A 19,074-nucleotide genomic window follows, 5' to 3' on the forward strand; every position below is an offset into this window, starting at 1 on the left:
TTATTAAGAAGAAACTCTGACATACTATGTTGAAATAATGAATTATACATACATACATCATCTAAACCGCTTATCCTTCTGGGTCACGGTGGGATGCTGGAGCCCATCCCACCCGTCATTGGGCAGAAGGTATGACACACCCTGGACAGGTCGCCAGTCCATCTCAGGGTAGACGGACAGACATACACAGTCACACCTAGGGGCAATTCAGCATGTCCAATCAGCCTGACTGCATATTTTTGGACTGTGGGAGGAAACCGGAGTACCCGGAGGAAACCCACGCAGACACGGGGAGAACAGGCAAACTCCACACAGAAATGACCCTGGTCACCCAGCCAGGAATCAAACCCAGGCCATTCTTGCTGTGAGGCGACAGCGCTACCCACTGCGCCACTGCGCCGCCGACTGAAATAATGAATTATTCAATTTTAAAAAAGTAAGCAATTATTTTGGTATGATAAGCTATTATTAGTCAATTGTTTTGCATTCTGTTGCCAGAAATGGAGAGTAAAAATATCAAAGGCAGGAATGGGCTTCTGTAGGTGGCCTGTGCTCCGAAAAATAAAAAATCCCCTAAACGTCCACCCCACCACAGGCTATACAGTGTTGTTATTTGGAAAATGTGTTTTTATTAACATTATAATGCAAATTGTTGAGGAAATGGGTCAAAAGTTTTTTTTCCCTAACCAGTGGAGAAGTGTAGGTCTTGCAACAGCTAAAATTTGTCAACTAACAACATTAAATTGAGGAGTTTATTACATATTACAATTTTTTGGAGGCAGCTTTGATCTAAAAACTTAACATCTAAAATGAGCTGCAATCTCAGAAATGTGAAGAGGCTGTGCTATTAAAGAGCCCATACAGTGGTAAACCACACTTCTCTTGCTTTTCCAAAGTGAAAGAGTCTGTACAACCTTAAAATGGATGGTCTTTCAAGGGTTCTTTAGTAAAGAAAATGGTTCTAAATAGAACCATGAACACTCAAAGAACCCTTTGCATAATTAAAGGGTTCTGTGCATCATAAAAGGGTTCTTCAGATTGATGGAGAATGTACTGCAGACGGTTCTATATAGAACCTTTTTAAAAAGGGGTTCTATATAGCACCAAAAAATGTTCTTCTATTATTATGATGTCTAGCTTGTAACAACAGAAGAACCCTTTTTGGTGCTATATAGAGTCATTTTCAAAATGGTTCTATATAGAACCCTCTAAAGCACATTCTCCATGAATCTGAAGAACCATTTCACCATACAAAGAACCATTTAATCCTGCAAAGGGTTCTTTGAGTGTTATGGTTCTATATAGAACAATTTTCTTTACTAAAGAACCCTTGAAGAACCATCTTATTTAAGAGTGTACGTTAACATTGTTTCATAAGGAACTATTAACTCATGTGATGTTATGAAGCCAACGTATTTACATATATGCGCCCTATTCATGTTGAAGTTGTAAGGAGTGTTTTTGCCCAGACTGTTTTTAAAAAGGGAAAAAACAAAGCAGCCAGTCAGAACAGAGCTCATTTACATATATCAGTCTTAAAGGCACAGCAACAAAAACTTTTTAATTGTAAGGGACAAGGAAAGGTTGGAAAATTGTCATGTACAAAAAAGGATTAAGACATTTTTTGGCACATAAACCCACACAAATGGCATAAGTGGAAACCAGGGGAAAAATATATACAAGAAAAATGTAGGATATGGGCCCATTAAAGGGGCATCCTGGCCTAAAACTAGTATTTAGTGTTATTTGTTATGTTATGTAAAATTCTATAGCGCAACATTGTGTCCTATGGCCAGTTGACAGAATTCACAATTTTAGATCGTTTTTGTCCATCACTGTTCTCTGACTACAATACCCAGCATGCATTACATTAATATATAATTGGGAATGCCTACAGTGCTCAACTAGGGAGCCTGCTTGCTAGCCACTGATGTCAAGGCCAATAAACTACATCCCTGGTGCAAGCTAGCATTACTGATGATGGTGGTCAAACTTCCTTATTAAAGGAATAATTCTGTTTAAAAATTAGCTAGCAAAGCAAATTTCAAACAGACCACCCCATCTACCACAGAGCACATAAGTCTTTCCCAAATTTACTTCCACCTTAAAGACACAGCATTAGAAGAGGGTTATCCTTGTCTTTAAAGCAGTAAATCTCACTTCAGAGGCTGTGGCGACGAGTAGGAATGCATCGATCAGATGTCGGGAGTGTCAGTTTGAAGTGAGCTCACTGAGGAATGTGGGAACTAATATCAGACTTCTCAGCTCTGTGTGGGCGGGGCTTCTTCTCGAAGCGACGCCGCTCTGCACTCGGCCCTGATTGGTCGAGCTCGGCGGAGGAAACGTTCGCCTGACAACCAGAGCTGGGAGGTAACGGCGCGGAGAGGCGAGACAACAAGAGGAGAGAGAGAGCGAGTAAAGATTAGCCAAAGGAAAAACACAGGACGGCGTGTGACAGCACGACCTCCGTGACCCCCGAGCGGACCTCTGTGCTTTGTGTATATGTAGACGTTATCAGGTGAGCTCTAAATCCCCGCTGAACGCCGTTATTCCTCCGCTCTCTGTAGAGGCGAGGCTGGGCTGCAGCCAGCGAGCGCTGTCTGTCTTCATGCCGCTTAGTTAGCTTATCGCTAGTTAGCCATCCTCCTCTCACTGATCTAAATCTGCCACAGCGGATTTGGAGGGATGTCTTCGTTCGTCGCCAGGATTTCTCGGGTGACTGTAGCGGGCTAGCGTGTGCTTACAAGGCTCGTTCTGAGCTGGTACATGTTATGGAGGAGAAAGCACCGTTACAGAGCCGTAACTGGCAGGTTGGGCTTCTGGTAGCTGCAGGCAGGCAGGCGGTGGGAAAGCGTGAGTAAGCAAAGGCTCCGGATGCTAGCAGCTCAGCTGGGTGGGACACGCCGGCCCACTTGGTTTATGAAAAACTGGGGGTTGGCTGCATTTTTAGGGGGGTTCGTTTTTCTTTTCAGATGCAGCCTGGTTTCGTTTTATTGGGCGTTATGCCGACTGTTTACTTCATTAAACGGATCAGTCGTTTGTGATAGACCAAATGTGAAGCAGTCTGAGAGGCGTGCCGTCCTGTAACAAAAATAAAAATATACAGGGATAAAAGTATTTAAAGGGGAGGTTAATGTCTCTGACTCTTCAGAACTGCTGCGTATTTCAGTTGTCGGGATGTCAACAAAGTCATTCGATTTGATGTGAAATGGTGCACCATAGAGAAACTTACCGAGTCAGATTTCTTTGCTGTAGGGCTGCAGCTGACGATTACAACTCTAATCGGTTAACATACCGCCTGTTTTCCTGAATAAACGACTGGTCTAATGATTATGAAGCTCAGAATGCTTTTGTTTGAGTGAGAAACATATTTAAATAGTGGGACAAGAAGCCTGAATTAGAAAATTCATCATTCCAAATATTAAATTGCCTTTGCTTACATTACTGTGGCATTTAATTCTCAGTTGAAAAACTATAACGTTACAGTCCTACTAAGGTAACATGTCTGAAGACAATAGATCGACTTAATCACAAGTACAATACAAGAAAACTTAGTCTCCTAGAGTTAATAAACCATGTAAATAAAACATGTAAATGCTTTATTTTGCTTTCTTATTTCTCATTTACTGGCTACTGTTGTTTTTGAACGTATCACCTTATGATATTCTTAAGTCTAGCAGACATTTAAGCATTTGTCTGTTTTCCCTTTTTTTGTCACTGTTTGTGTGAATCTGAGTGGGGCTCGTCTTAAATGCCTGCACATCACTGGCTAAACTCTACCTACATTTGTCTTCTGAGTTGTTATATGTAGCTAATGTTTATAATGGTAAAATACTGGTAATTCTGAAATATTAAGTTTTCTTTTAGGACTGTTTGGGACTCCTATAATTTTGCCTTACAAATCCTTGCATGTACCTCTCTGCCACAAATGGCTTTTTAAAAATATGTTTTAGGCCAAGACCTTCTCAAAAACCATCATAAAACCATGTTTTAGTGTATTCATGACTATTTTGTGTAGTAATGTTGTGGGAGGAAGGTTTTAGAAGTGTTAAACTCTTCAAACATCTGCTTCTTGTCACAACCGTGGGCAGTTCTGACTCTGTTACACATCGGACCACTCTGAACGACTTTCTTTACATCCTAAAGATTGAATTACTTTTGATAAATAGGTGGAGTTCCTCTTTAACATGCTTTTCGGCTCTCACACAGAAGTTTTCTCTGTCAATGTTGCTCTTTCATTATTTTCCCCTTCTCTCTTATTCTGTTCTCCATCCACTTTGTTCTTTCTTTTCTTTCACTCTCTCCCTATCTCACTGTTTTCTTTTTCGCTCTCTTTTCTTTAATTATTGTTCATTCATTCTATTCTCGTTTTCCCCACACTGCTCTCTTTCTGTCTCTCATTCTGTTCTCTCTTCTCTCTGTCTCTTTTATGCACTATCCTTTCTTTCTATCAGGTTTCCTTACTTTCTCTCCCTCTTTCTTCGTAACAGCCTGCCACCATGACAGCAGAGGAGACCATTAATGTGAAGGAGGTGGAGATCATTAAGGTGGTCCTGGATTTCCTGAACTCACGGAAGCTGCACATCAGCATGTTAGCACTGGAGAAGGAAAGTGGAGTGATAAATGGGCTCTACTCAGATGACATGCTTTTCCTCAGGTTGGACTTACACTCAATCCATCTAAGCTCATCTCACTCGCACACTGGAGATTTATGAGCCTCTTAAAGGAAATACTTAATTTTTTTTCCAAACTGAGTATAAACCCGTCTTTTATCTGCACCATCTGTGTTGTACAGTTGATTACCGTGCACAGTAATTGTGATATGTTTTTGTTACTGTGAGTAAAAGTATAGAAAATGACTTGAAACTCACTGATTACAGAAAGCAGGTGTTGTCTGTGGTAATAGACTGTTTGCTACATATAGGTTACATACAGATTAGTTTCTGCGATGTAATGTTCTTTAGCACAGCATTGCATCCATCAACAGTTAGACAGAATGCATTCAATTTGTATTCCATGGAAAAGGAGTTTCTTAAGCATAGAGGCACTTAAAGAAGCATTTACTTGTGTTCTCTGTGGCCAAAATCAAGCCAGTGTGTATTGTCCTCCTCAGGTGTACAACTGAGAACGTTAAAATGTAAAAATTCTAGAAAAATGTTTGATTGATTGTTGGCTGTGAATTCCCAAGCTAATGAAATGCTAAAGAGACACTGCATTCACTTAAGACAGCAAAACAGATGTCTAGGCTAAATGGACTAACAGTAAAGGTATTGCATGAATCCAGTAGCCACTCATACCGATTTTTAATCCTGTGCTAATCAGTCATAAACATTACAGTTGTCCTGTGGTAAACTGGCGTTATCCCACTTCCACATGAATAACTAATCCCTTCTGAATAGTACTTCAGTTTCCAAAAAAAAGGAGTAGCTTAGTTGTGAAGTCTCTTCTTCATCAGCAATGGCAGGCAGTGGGAGGAGATGTGAAGGAGGACTTTTAATTTGAAGGAGGCCTGATTCACACATTGTTATTTGTTTACAGTGTTAGCGTGAGTGAATACCAAAGACTGGAGACAGTGTGGGCCTCTCCCACTGTTGCTGTGTGAGTGTTGAGGGCCAGCACTTTTACAATAGTACCCATTCATGCTGCCGTCCTGATACTGTCGCTAGGCTGGAAGTGCAGAAAGGTCAGATTAGAGCTGAGAGCAGACCCTAGACCCTAGCTGCAGTGTGTGAGGGGTTTGTGTGCTTACAGTGAGTATGTTTGTGCTGGTGTTAGGGGTGTGAGGGCTTCACAAATTCAGACAGGTGCTGTAAAATGGTCAGAGTGCCTCATCTGGCACTTCCATTTTAGAAACTCATTAGACCTAATGACCCTTAGCTGCTTAATTTGTAAAGGGTAACAGACTTGGGATGAGTGGAGCACACTGAGCAATGCAAAATTATTGGGAATTTTCTCTACAAGGAAGACACACAGGTGACAATTTTTTATCAGTATTGTGATAAAAACAGCACAGCATGTCACAGTGTGTTTTTCTTAGTGTGTAAGTGCATATAGGTGCGCCAGGGCTTAAAGAACACTGACCAACTGCATGTTTTGCTACAAAGAGAGCATAATTAGTTCTGTTTAATTAGATTTGGTGCAGCACAGTTTGCAAAATGCTGAATATCATTGCATGTATAGTTTTTAGTATTTTGTATATGTGGCACTACTTTGTCTCTTCCTGCTCAACAGATGTCAGAAATAATACGTTGTGACATGAAGTTCTTGCAGTATTATGATATTATATTTTTGTCATATTGCCCAGCTCTACACATAGGGGTGAACAAAATGTCAAAAAATGTAATATTGTAATAGTTGAAGGGATGCAGTAATATGGTATTTGTAGGCTGATGCTGATATCCAGTGTTTTTCATGTACATATCTGCCGATACATAAACAGTTTGGCTCTCTCTCTCTCTCTCTCTATATATATATATATATAGTATATATATATATATATATATATATATATAGTACTTTTTGAATACCGAGTTAATAAGAGGCTGTCTGCGTGCTTTGTCCCTTGCCTTTCTCTCACTCTCACTCTCTGTCTATCTCTCTGTCTATCTCTCTGTCTCTATCTGTCTCTCTTTCTATTTGTGCCTTTCTCTCTCAGGCAGCTTATTCTTGATGGGCAGTGGGATGAGGTGCTGCAGTTCATTCAGCCTCTGGAGTGCATGGACAAGTTTGATAAGAAAAGGTGAGCTCTGTCTCCTCTCAGGGTTCTTAGCATGTTTTCTTACTAAATATAGCATGCTCAAATCCAGATTCAGACTAGAATCCATAGCCAGTTTCTGCTGATCACTGCTTCAGGTAATGAGGCAGTGGTAACTGTAACTGCACTGTGTATTGATACATTTGTAATTGTAACTGGATCAGGTACTGGAATGTTTTCCCAATGACTTTTGATTTTATGTCAGGTTCCGCATGATGATATTTTATTGTTACCATGAATGTCACAGTGCCCTTTTCTGAGTGGTTATTGTCAGTATTGACTAACTATATGTTTTATTACGAAGTAAGCATAATAAATAGAAAAAACACCATGGTTGTATATTTATTACTGTTATTATTGTTTTTTAAATGTGACATAGATTTTATTTGTGTCTGTTACAGCTTAATCTCAGAAGAACTAAATATCGTAATCCATATTGTGTAACGTGAAAAAGTCTTGAATAATTGGATATAATATTTATTGCCATATTGCCAACCCCTAGGTTCCGCTACATTGTCCTGAAGCAGAAGTTTCTGGAAGCGCTGTGTGTGAACAATGCCATGTCAGCTGAGGATGAGCCGCAGCATGTGAGTACTGCTGCCTGTAGAATTTATGCCACTGAACTGTCACTCTGATTCACTGCTGTGTGATGTAATGGCAGAGCTTTTTGTCTGTACAGACATCGTAAAGCTAAACTCTGTAAAGTTGAAATTTCATTTTGTGTTTACCTTCCTTCTCTCTCGCTCTCTCTCACTTTACCGCTTTGTCTCTCTCTTCGCTTTGAACCCAAACAGCTGGAGTTTACCATGCAGGAAGCTGTAAAATGCCTCCACGCTCTGGAGGAGTTCTGCCCCTCTAAGGAGGACTACAGTAAGCTGTGCCTGCTTCTGACCCTGCCCCGACTGACCAACCACGCTGAGTTCAAGGACTGGAACCCCAGCACGGCGCGGGTCCAGTGTTTCGAGGAAGCCTGCGCCATGGTGGCAGAGTTCATCCCGGCTGACCGCAAGCTGAGTGAGGCCGGCTTCAAGGCTAGCGGTAACCGCCTCTTCCAATTACTAATTAAGGGTCTCCTGTACGAGTGCTGCGTGGAGTTCTGCCAGAGCAAAGCCACGGGCGAGGAGATCACAGAAGGTGAAGTTCTGCTAGGAATTGACATGCTGTGCGGAAACGGCTGCGACGATCTGGACCTCAGCCTGCTCTCCTGGCTCCAAAACCTTTCCCCCAGTGTCTTCTCCTGCGCCTTTGAGCAGAAAATCCTCAACATCCACACAGACCGCCTGGTCAAGCCAGCCAAAGCAGCCTACGCTGACCTGTTGACCCCGCTAATCAGCAAATTGTCGCCCTACCCAGCCTCCCCCCTTCGCCGCCCGCAGTCAGCCGACACCTACATGTCTCGCTCGCTCAACCCAGCACTGGATGGCCTCTCTTATGGCCTCTCAGGCCTGGAGAAGAGAGGAGGGGGCGGAACCACAGACGCAGGCAAGGCTTCGCCCATGTCACACTCGTTCGCTAACTTCCAGTATCCTGGTGGGCAAAACCTGAGCCGTAGTCTAATGATGGAGGAGTCACAGTGCCACAGCATCTTTGAGGAGTCACCTGAGAGGTAATGTTTTGGTTATGCAGCCCATGAAAGCAAGAGAAGTTAATGATATGATAAGCAGTGCTGATATTTTCAGAAGTATGTGGACGCCTGACCATCACACCTACATGAGCTTGTCGGACATCTCACTCCAAAACCATGGGCATTAACATGGAGTTGGGCCCCCTTTTGCAGCTGTAACAGCCTCCACTCTTCTGGAGAGGCTTTTAACATGATTTTGAAATGAAGCTATGGATTTTTTTTTTTCCATTGAGTCAAAAGCTATGTGCTTCAATGAGCTATGTGCTTCAGCACTTGCTGGTCGTGCTCTGTGAGTTTGCATGGTTTGTTTCTTTGTGGCTGAGCTGTTGTTGCTCTTAGATGCTTCCGTTTCACAATAGTAGCACTTGCTTACTACTTTTTAGTACAACACAGTTTTCTAACATGTTATTTTTAGAGAAATGTGTTTCCACTCTTTCTGCTTCAAGCTAAAATCAGCTAGAGCTCTACCTTCTCAGTGACGTACTTAACAACATCTCCTTGGCAGCGGACCTACGTCCAGCTGCTCAATCACATACATACGCACATACATACGCACATACATACATACATACCTACATACCTACATAAATGCATTTATTAGCGTTTTTTTCTAATTCTGTATCACAGAGGAATCATATTGTGTACGTATTGTGAAATTTGTGTTTCCTGTTTGTGTGTGAGAGAGGCAGAGATGGGGACACAATTTTTATGCTGTAATTATAATAACAGTGTGTGTGTAGGTATGTGTGAGAGAGAATGAATTATGATTGGTCTCTCATTGCCTTGTAGTAATTATTTTTATAATAGGTGCGTGAGAAATAAAGAGAGACAGAGTAATGTGTGTTTTCTGTTGGTATTGCAGCTCCAGAACTGAAACTCCCTCTGATAAAATGATGAGTTCAACGGGTCCTCAGAACTCCCGCCCAGTCCCCGCCCCAGGTCAGGATGCCCCAACTCCCTCAGATAGGAATGAGGTAATGACATGAAATTCCTGAATTTGGCATTTATCGATTGACAGAAAATGTTATGCTCAGATAGATTGGTATTTCACACATTTGTAACATACTGACATTTGTTATTATTAGTGTAGTTTTGTAGAATTGTTGATCGTGTCTGGCAGATTACAGCATCCGCTCTCCTCTGATCAGCTGTTAGCATTAACCCTGCTGTGCTCAAGTTCCTCTCACTACTTCTGCTACTCTCATTACGGCTGCAGAAATGCTTTACACAAACGTGGGTTAAGATCTGCTGTGATTTTTACACATTTTTACACGCAAGCTAAAGTGACTGGGTATCACGATAGAGCAGCTGTATATTTCTCCTTCTCAAATGTAAGTTAACTTGACAAAATTATATTCTATATCATTTTGGACCCTTTCTATTGGTTTGTTTATCATAAAATTTTGACACTTTAAACAGCAGCTGGCATTTTTCCATTTATCTAAAAAAAACAAGGTTTTGTTCCAACGGTGACAATATCAGGCTTACTTATTTGGCTGATTACATATGCAGCGTGTTTATGTATTTTGGTATGTTAGACTGCTGTGCTGTTGTCAGGGGTTGTGTAGCACACTGTGTAGCGAGCTGAAACTATTTTTCCTATTTTTCTCCCACTGGAGCTCACAGTGGGCTGTTTCCAGGCTGCAGTTGGTAGGTGTGTCACTGTGCGTTGATGAGTGTAAAAGAATGTGAGTGGCTGCTTATTTCCCACATCTCCATTTATGAGATGACTGACTCGGGTAGGGGTGATTGATATGGCTTAAAAATAATATTAGAATTGCTAAGACCAAGCAGTGTGAAGATGTGGTCACAGATACCAATTTAAGAGGCTTAAAATTTTGAAAACTGATAATATTGATAATCTGAAATAATTTTACATGCTCAAATGGTCAAAAATGGTTGTGTGTTCATAGTAAATAGTAACATGCAAACACAGTGCCTTCCACAGTGTTGTTTGTGTATCTCAAATCTAATGCTGGATCATCAGTCAACAATGCATGCATGATGTCATGAGTCTCATTTAGCGTGTAGATGTCAAACACATTTGCAAGTACCGCCTGTCCATTTCAAGGTTCTCATGGTTTTTCTTTTCTTCACGATTCTCTCAGTGTTAGTTTTGATTGTTTGATGACTTTCAAATGGTTTGCAAACAAAAATGCCTTATCCCAAAAAGTCTTTCATGAGATTTGTAGCCTCTTCGTAGACTAAAACATGAAATTTGTTCTTGTTATCGTCATCTTTGTGTTTTTCAGTTTCTTCTTCTGCTTAGTCGTTTCTCCTAATTTTAGTATGCCGTGCCGTATCTTACTACATTTTAAAAAAATGTTTTTGAAATAGACCTTTAAGATCTTCAGATTGCAGTAGCATGTGAATACCTGGTGCCCTCACTGGATTTTAGGACTTCTTTTTATTTAGTCTTAGAGTTAAAGCCTATAAACACCTAGTCTCTACAGAAAGACCATGCTGACCTATCAGTGTCATGGTTTCAGTCAAGATAAAAGCAACAGAACAGCTAGTCTTGCTGTTAAACCTTTGTTTGTTTATTATTTTTGTTTTATTTATATAGGTGTATTATAGTCTGTTTATATCCAGCTTTTTTGTAAAAGTGTAAGTGTGTGTGCAGTATATTAAAAAAATAAATAAATAAAGTCTTTGTCACTGTTGCTTGAGGAATCAGGTTGGCTTACCTCTTCTGTATTTGATGTGAAGGTTATGAAATGTTGTAATACACATCTGTTTATTTTCCCTTGCAAAAATTCTACTTGGTATGAATAGTTATTTAGGGTTACTGTCTCTGGGTTTGCTGAATGATGAAAGAGAAGGATTTTGTGGTGTTTCGCAACAGCACTGTCACTCTTTTGGTTTTATTCTATTTGTCTCTCAGGTTAAATTCAACACTGATGTATTGATGTGAATGTCTCAAGTGAAATACAGAACTGCTTTAGCACTAATATAAGAATGCATAAAAGTGTAAATGGAGTAATACAGTTATTGACCTCTTAGACTGCAAGAGCCTGTATGTTGACACTCTCTCTCTCTCTCTCTCTCTCTCTCTCTCTCTCTCTCTCTCTCTAGCTGCGGGACTCCACAGAGCAGTATCAGGAGTACTACAGGCAGCGTTTGCGAGTGCAGCAGCACCTGGAGCAGAAGCAGCAGCAGAGACAGCTCTATCAGCAGATGCTGCTGGAGGGCGGAGTCCAGCATCAGGAGACTCCACCCACTGCCAAGCACAACCTCACAGAGACCTTCCTCAACAGGTCAATCACAGTGCTTTATGTCTGGCCTCATGATTAAAAAAAAAAATAATTTTAAATATAAATTAGTCCATATCTTTTAATATAGATAATAATAATGTGCCATTTTCAGTCTGAATATTTAGAAAAACAAAAGACTTACTCTGGTATAAGCTGTAAAGTGGCTTATAAAAGTGATTTATATACTCTAATAAGTATGTATCAAATTTTGTTTTCACAGTCTTCTTTTGTTCTGACTTTTTTCCCTGAAACTCTGGCTGACCATAATTTCAATATAGAAATCAGTTCCTAATTACCTTTGTTTTGTGACTGAATGGCTAGACTTCTTCCTCTTCATCTAGCGGGAGAAAAGGTGCTCATTGCCACCTGGTGAGCTGAAGTTGCATTTGTTTAAAGTTCAAGCCATTGTTGCTAAGACCTGATTGAGGAACAGAATGGCATAATCTTTTTACTAAAAAAGTACTCAAACATGCAATGTCAGTGTCAAAAATTGCTTGATTTTAGTAGTTATTGTTCATGATTAATCACCCAGGCCAACATTCAAAACTAAACCTCAGTTGTTTAGCTTGTGCTCAGAACCTCAAAACTACTTTACTGCTGTGATATAGTCCCACAGCATCATATTCATGCACAATCATAAACCCAGCACCACCTTATGGAGGCCTTCCTCACTTGCTCTGAGGTCAGTGTGCTTTACAGCACTAAACAGGTGCAAGACCGAAACAGGACAGAATATTCTTTATAAGCACCATCCATGTAGTCACCAGGAGTTGCAACTGACTTGACGGCCCTTAATAATTAATCATGATCAGGTGCTGTTAGTAGGCATACAGAGGGGTTTGTTGACATTGTCTTTGTGCTGTATGTGTATATGATAGAGAGAGAGTCCTCTGTGCTGTGTATACTGTTCTGTAGCCACATGTCTGAACGAGTCCATAAAATCCACAGTCCCACCCTTTTGACTGTTTTTCCACTTGTTTGGCTGCAGTGTACACTTAAAAAAGCTCAGGCCTGCACCTTAATCTGGATCTTAACCTGCTTTACACCAGGTTAAGGTCATTCAGTTTCTGTTCTACATAAATGTAGCTCATAATCATGCTTGTGAGTACATGGTTGAACTTAATAACTTAACTAGAAAGGGAAAGTTCGTGAACGAACTTTAAGTTGGCTTGAAAAAGCCAGTTAATTACGTTAAAACGTTAAAATGGTTAAAGACTGTTGATAGTTGTTAAAATGTTGCCAAAATGTTGCTAAGCAGAAACTGCAATATCCGTGGTGGATGGTAATTCGTTGCTAGGTGCTACCGTGAATGAAGTTCCACCTTAAATTCTGTGCCACATTAAATTTAGTGCTATGCAAAATGCAGTTCCACCTTAAATTAACTATGTTAATTGAAATTCTGCCTTAAAATTTGTGCCACCTTAAACGAATTTCCACCTTAAATTCTGTGCCACCTTAATTTTAGTGCTACCTTAAATTAAGTTCCACCTTAAATTCTGTGACACCTTAAATTTTATACAATGTTAATTGCAGTTCCACCTTAAACTCTGTGCCGCTTTAAATTTAGTGCTATGTTATTTCAAGTTCCACCTTAAATTCTGTGCCACCTTAAGTTTAGTGCTGTGTTAAGGAGAGTTCTACCTTAAATTCAGTGCAAACTGAAATGCAGTTCCACCTTAATTTCAGTGCCAGCTTAAAGTCAGTGCTACCTTAAAAGCAGTTCCACCTTAAAAAATTCATTATTTGTGCTGATACTGCTGTGCATTAGGCTGTGAGCATGTGAGACTTTGTGTTCCATGCGTGAGTGTGTGTGTGTGAGAGGAGCCCATTGTGACATCACAAATTTGAATTTCACCAATTCATTCCTATGGGAAAAATATCATCTTTGAACGATAATTTTACGAAAACCGTACGTCGGAACGAAAACTGTGGGAGGAATAGCATTTTATATTTTGAGCGTAGAATAATAATAACAAGAAGATTACGAAGAACAGTAAGTTGGTTTTTTCCAAGCCAACTTAATAATAACAATATACTGTAAAAAATGTCTCATCAATTCAACCTAAAAATATAAATCATGTGGTAACAAGTAAATTTATTAACTAGTTTTATCAACCTAAATAAATACTTTGAATGAACAATTCTTTCAATCAGTGTAATTTTTTAAGTTAAACCAAACTAAAACTAGTTTTTAAAAAAGTAATTTTTTTAGGTTGAACTGACAAGCCATTTTTTACGGTGTAATTAGACCAACAAATATAAAAAAAATCATATTGAGTTATTAAAATGATTTTTTCAATTGTTATTGTTAAATAATATTCATGACAGACTGTTTCACAATAAAAATATTCAGTAGTTGCAATATATATATATTTTTTTAGTTTATAGTGTTTGTTTAGTTTCATTAGAAAGCATCAACTAAAAAGCAGAGTGAATCGTTTTTTCATTCAGTCATTGGAGTGAAACATTTGAGCTTTTCTTATCGTAGTAAAAAAATAAATTCAAGTTAATATTCAGTAGAAAATTCAAAATTTTGAAATTTTGCAGCCCTGGACTCTTGGATGATGTGGCTGTTAAGGAAGAAACAGGCTTTTCCAAACGAAGTTTAGGCTTAGCTTTAGAAGTTTATTTCACCTCTGTTGATGCTGATACATGGTGTGCTGGGTTCATCTGAGCAGCGGCCTCGTGGGTGTGTGTTAGATTTCTTGTGATCAACTCTGCCAAGTCATGATAATTTTGTCTCTTATAGCAAATTGTTTATATACAGTATTGTTTTGATATTTGTGAGATGTTGGTCAGTTTTATTGGGGTTCTGTTGAGTGATCTGTCTTTACATTGTTGAGTATGTTTTAGCAGGAGTTTATTTGAAGCTCATTTTGGGAGCTTTATTTTATTTGTTTATATGTTTGTTCCCCCTTTTTGAAAGACCATGTTTCTGAATGAACAAAGAGCATTTCCAGAACTCTGCAGGTTCCGAAATTTGTGTTAGGGCCAGCTTAATAAATAATGCAGAGAGACAGTAGGGTGGAGGGAGAGAGAGCGAGGAGATCAAACACTCATTGTCCTGTCACACAGTCAGATGCTGAAACTTCATTGCTCATGACACAAGCTGTTTATACAGTACTGTGCAGAAGTCAGAGCACACCCTTCATTTCCATTCAAAATCGGTATTAAATACAGATTATTTTTAGATTGCTTATTTTGAGCATTTTGTGTGTTACACTTCCTTTCAGTTTTTTGAGGAAGTCTGCAGAGATATTTTCCACACCTCCAAAGTTCAGTCCTTAGAATTGGTTGCAATTAATCCCAAACAGATTCAGTTATGTTGAGGTCTGGACTCTTTCTGAGAACACCAGCAGCTTCTTTGTTTAATTTGCAAATGTTCATCTTTTTTGTCTGTTTTCTTTTATCAGTAAGGGCTTCTTGACAGCTACACATCAGATAGTGCTGAGTTGACTTCTCAGTTCAGCAGTAGGAGGATGGACAGAAATACCTGTGGATTTTTTTCAGATCTGAAGCACGACTGGAACTTGATTTTTTTCTCTCAAAGATGAAAGCTTTAAGTAATGTTTTGGAAACTCCCCTTCCTTGTGCAGGTGGATTATCTTGTAGTCAGTCTCCTCAGAAATATCTCCTGACAATGGATAACTTGTACTTGATGGCAGTTTTGACTGGAGTTTAAATAAATGAAGGATGGTATTTATAGATGTGATTTGAATGTGTAAACTGTAATTCGAGGCATAAAATCTCAGAATTAAGGCAGATTTTTCAGGCTTTCCCAAAGTTTCTGTTTTTAGGGCTATTTTTTAAGAACAGGGCTAACTGAAAGGTGTTGCCATGGCAGCCACAGTAACCTTGGTAATGAAGTGTGCTCATGTCATAGTATTCTTTTGTGGTTTTAGAGGGAGGGAGGGAGGGAGGGGTGGCGAAATTGAGAGAGGAATGAGTAGCTAATGAAAGGGGGATGAGGAGGGCAAAAAGAAGACCACCTGGGGGTCTCCAGATGGTGCACTTAGAGTCCAGGGAAGGGGTGGAGGGGGACCCCCAGGGAAATACACTCAAGTACATGCATGAATATGAGGTCATATAAATATAAACACCCACACACAGAGCTTTGTCTCTCAGTAGCTCTCTGGATGAAGCTCATTGAACGTGGTTAGTAGACTAACCTGTGTTTTATTATTATTAATAAAATTTGCTATCTGGCTCGTTTTTAATATCCAAATCATATCTGAGTGCTCATGAAGTGAAGATCTAAGAGCTGATTATAGTGTAATGGAAGATTATTCTAATACTATTATGCTAATGAAAACCCTCCATTGGTACAGAAGTGTATTCAGTACAAAGGCCATGAAAGGATGAAAGAACAGTAATGTCGTAACTCAAGCGTATTGTAGGTTAAGAACTTATTAACCTGACAACCGACTAGTTTCTGTTGAGAGCAAGGTTGTGAATTGCTCACATACAAATTAAATTGAGTGTGCTTGTTGGCCTCACATACCCAGGTTGCAAGTCTGCATGTTTATTTAATTCAGATATAGCACATAGAATCTGAATTGATATTCATGCTCCACCCAAAAATACGTTCTTTTCACAGCTACTGTTTCAAGGTCAACCAAGCTTTAAGGAGCTTTGGTTTGATGTGGAGTGTGGTGTCAATTTCAAATGATACTTATTGTCAACACATGAAAGATGAGGAAGGCCATACTGTTTTTAATTTTGGTTTTAATTGTGTGTTTTGATGTAAAAAACTACGGCTAATCTATTCTAGTATTGTGACCTTTCATGTGGATATCAAATACACTGCAAAAGACAGAGACTGCCTTTTATTGGTGGCCATTAAGAACAGGTTATTTGTTTTTTTACAGGATGAGATAGTTCACTTGGATATTGAAGGAGAAAGTCAACGTAAATTAAAAAATTCTCTTTATTAGAAGATGTAGAGAAAATGGGACACCTAACAAGTGTGGAAGACCTGGTAGACCGCCAAAACTATCACCATCAGATAAACAGTACTTAAAGCTTTCGTCTTTGAGGGACAGGAGAGCTCCAGTCTTGCTTCACATCTGTCCATCCTTTGTCTGTGAGAAGACAATTCCACACTATGGAGTTTGATGTGTAGCGGTCAAGAAGCTGTTACTGAGGAAATAGACAAAAAAACAAACATTTGCAAATCAAACAAAGAAGCTGTTGTTGTTCTCAGAACAAGTGACTGGTCACCCTGGAGTCCAGACCTCAACATCACTGAATGTGTTTGGGCGTATGTGGATTGTGAGAAGCAGAAAAATGCAACCAACTTCCAAGACTGAATTTTGGAAATGTGGTATAATATCCCTGCAGATTTTAAATATCATGTGAAATTAATAATGCATGCTAAATTTATGCATTTTGACAAAAATAAAAGTACTTTATTTGCTGCAATTTTCATTCGGTTGAATACGATTTTTGCGAAAGGTCTGTAAAGTTTGCCCAACCTCACAATTACTGCCGAATATATTTTGGACCATCCATGGATGGGTCAGTTTTGGGGGTACTGAAATAACTGGTGTCAAATGTCAGAAGATGCAAAGTGTGTAAAGTAAGAAATGTAAAAATATACCGGATGCGTTTGTGAAGGTGCACGCGTATGTATATGTGCTTACATGCACTTATATATACTTCTGCAGGTCCATTCAGAAGCTGGAGGAGCTGAATGTGGGGATGGATGATCTGGGAGAGGAGGTTCAGGCTCTGTCTCTACAGTGTAATGGTGGAGGGGGAGAGACGGATAGAACAGCAGGGGCTACCACAGACACCCCACATCCTAAGGAGGGAGTCACCAGCAGCACTCCACAGAGACCGGGGGGCAGAAAAGCCATACAGCCCCCTACTGAATCCCCTGTGTTACCCCAGAGGTGAGATCAGACATGGCTTCTCTAACAGCTCACACATACACATACTCAATTTAACTGGGTTCTGTATCACCTGAGCACAATTTTAGTGCAACAGAGCCCAGTACCCAGGACTACCATGCTCCACCCAGAGCCTGAACAAATTAACTAATTTATTACAGAATGAGGGGCGAGGATACCCCAATGTGGGCGAGGATACCCCAAAACAATCCTGCAATGGACTGGATTAAGCCCTGAATCTTTACATGCCTAGCCAACGCTCCTGAACCAAACAGAACCAACCAACATTTCTTGCAGTAATATGCAGAAAGAATGTCATAGCTTGAGTCGTTCCATTAAAACAAACAGTATAGTACATAGGAGCAGTACATAGATGTTTATTGAAGTGAAAAACTTAGTACGTTTACATGCACACCAATAGTGTGATTAGCCTAAGACTACCAGTCTGACTAAAGGCAGGTTTACACTGTGCGAGAATCATCACAGTAATGCTGTCACAAACAAAAATTGCAAATCGTGAAAGAATTCTTGTATAGTGACTTAAAATCTGTGGTCTTTAAACATTAATATGACATGCCCCAAGTTGACCGTTTTCCTGCCTCTTTGAACAAAGGCTGCCTACAATAAAATTATTGCAGTGTCAGAAATTTTGCGACTCAGTCTGAACAGCCAGATCGGAATTCATGCGGCTTTTACGTCAATCCAACTTGACATTTGTCATAACTTCGCGCTGCTGAGACCTCATAAACATTTGGTATATTTCTGTACAAAACTTAGAAGAGACTAATCCAAAACCCTCTGTGTTCAAAGAGATTTCGAAAGAAATGGCCAAACGCGGCCGTAGGAAAGCGTGGCTGAATAACGTGTGCTTTTTACAGCAAGCTCGAACACATTCTGGATGATGAGCCCAGCTGTCAGTCAGTGAAACTTCATGATCGCTCCTGTGATGCTGGTGAAGATGAAACTGAAAGCTCTGGTAGCAACTGGCGTTTGTTGGAAGTTTAGGAGCTGATCTGTTCAGACTAATGTCGCATGTAGATCGCATTTAAAAGATAATGTGAACAGCCAAACAAAAAAATCAGATTTGTGCCACTTTTACCTGCTGTGTGAACATAGCCTAAGATGTTATTTGCAGTGTGACCTGCAGTAAGACTGATGTAATTATACAGTGTAAAGAAGGCTTAAGACATGATCATAAAAGCAGTACGATTCACTTGTCATGGTCCCACAAAGGTCTTAGTCTTGATTAAAACGTGCTCCAGTTAGTTGAACGGTTTGAGAAGGAGGAATTCAAGATAAAAAGACATGTAAACACATAGATCGCTCCATCGACAGTTTTGGCAACACTTTTGCAGTTTATAAAAAATTATAAAAATATATAGTAACTAAATATATATTTATATATATATACAGGGTGATTCAAAAAGATTCATCAGATTTCAAAGTGCCATATTTTTACCACCATGAGGAATCTAGGAACCAATCACATACCAATTGAAAGAGGGGGTCATAGAGTTTCTGACTGTCAGTATGGCAGTGAACCTCAAATAG

At 39.7% G+C, this 19,074-nt stretch overlaps 1 protein-coding gene across 1 annotated transcript in view; it reads left to right on the top strand.

Moving 5' to 3' along the window:
• The first annotated feature begins 2,364 nt into the window (after positions 1-2,364).
• Positions 2,365-19,074, top strand: part of LOC118803120 (WD repeat-containing protein 47-like) — a 28,145-nt gene continuing 11,435 nt past the window's right edge. The window contains exons 1-8 of the mRNA XM_036563631.1: positions 2,365-2,518; positions 4,491-4,657; positions 6,656-6,739; positions 7,257-7,341; positions 7,549-8,360; positions 9,241-9,352; positions 11,454-11,635; positions 17,299-17,526. Coding sequence (XP_036419524.1) covers positions 4,500-4,657; positions 6,656-6,739; positions 7,257-7,341; positions 7,549-8,360; positions 9,241-9,352; positions 11,454-11,635; positions 17,299-17,526 — 1,661 coding nt within the window. The 5' untranslated portion in view covers positions 2,365-2,518; positions 4,491-4,499. The remainder of the gene's footprint in view (positions 2,519-4,490; positions 4,658-6,655; positions 6,740-7,256; positions 7,342-7,548; positions 8,361-9,240; positions 9,353-11,453; positions 11,636-17,298; positions 17,527-19,074) is intronic.

Source organism: Colossoma macropomum, unplaced genomic scaffold (genome assembly GCF_904425465.1).
Source record: "Colossoma macropomum unplaced genomic scaffold, Colossoma_macropomum, whole genome shotgun sequence".
NCBI lineage: Eukaryota > Metazoa > Chordata > Actinopteri > Characiformes > Serrasalmidae > Colossoma > Colossoma macropomum.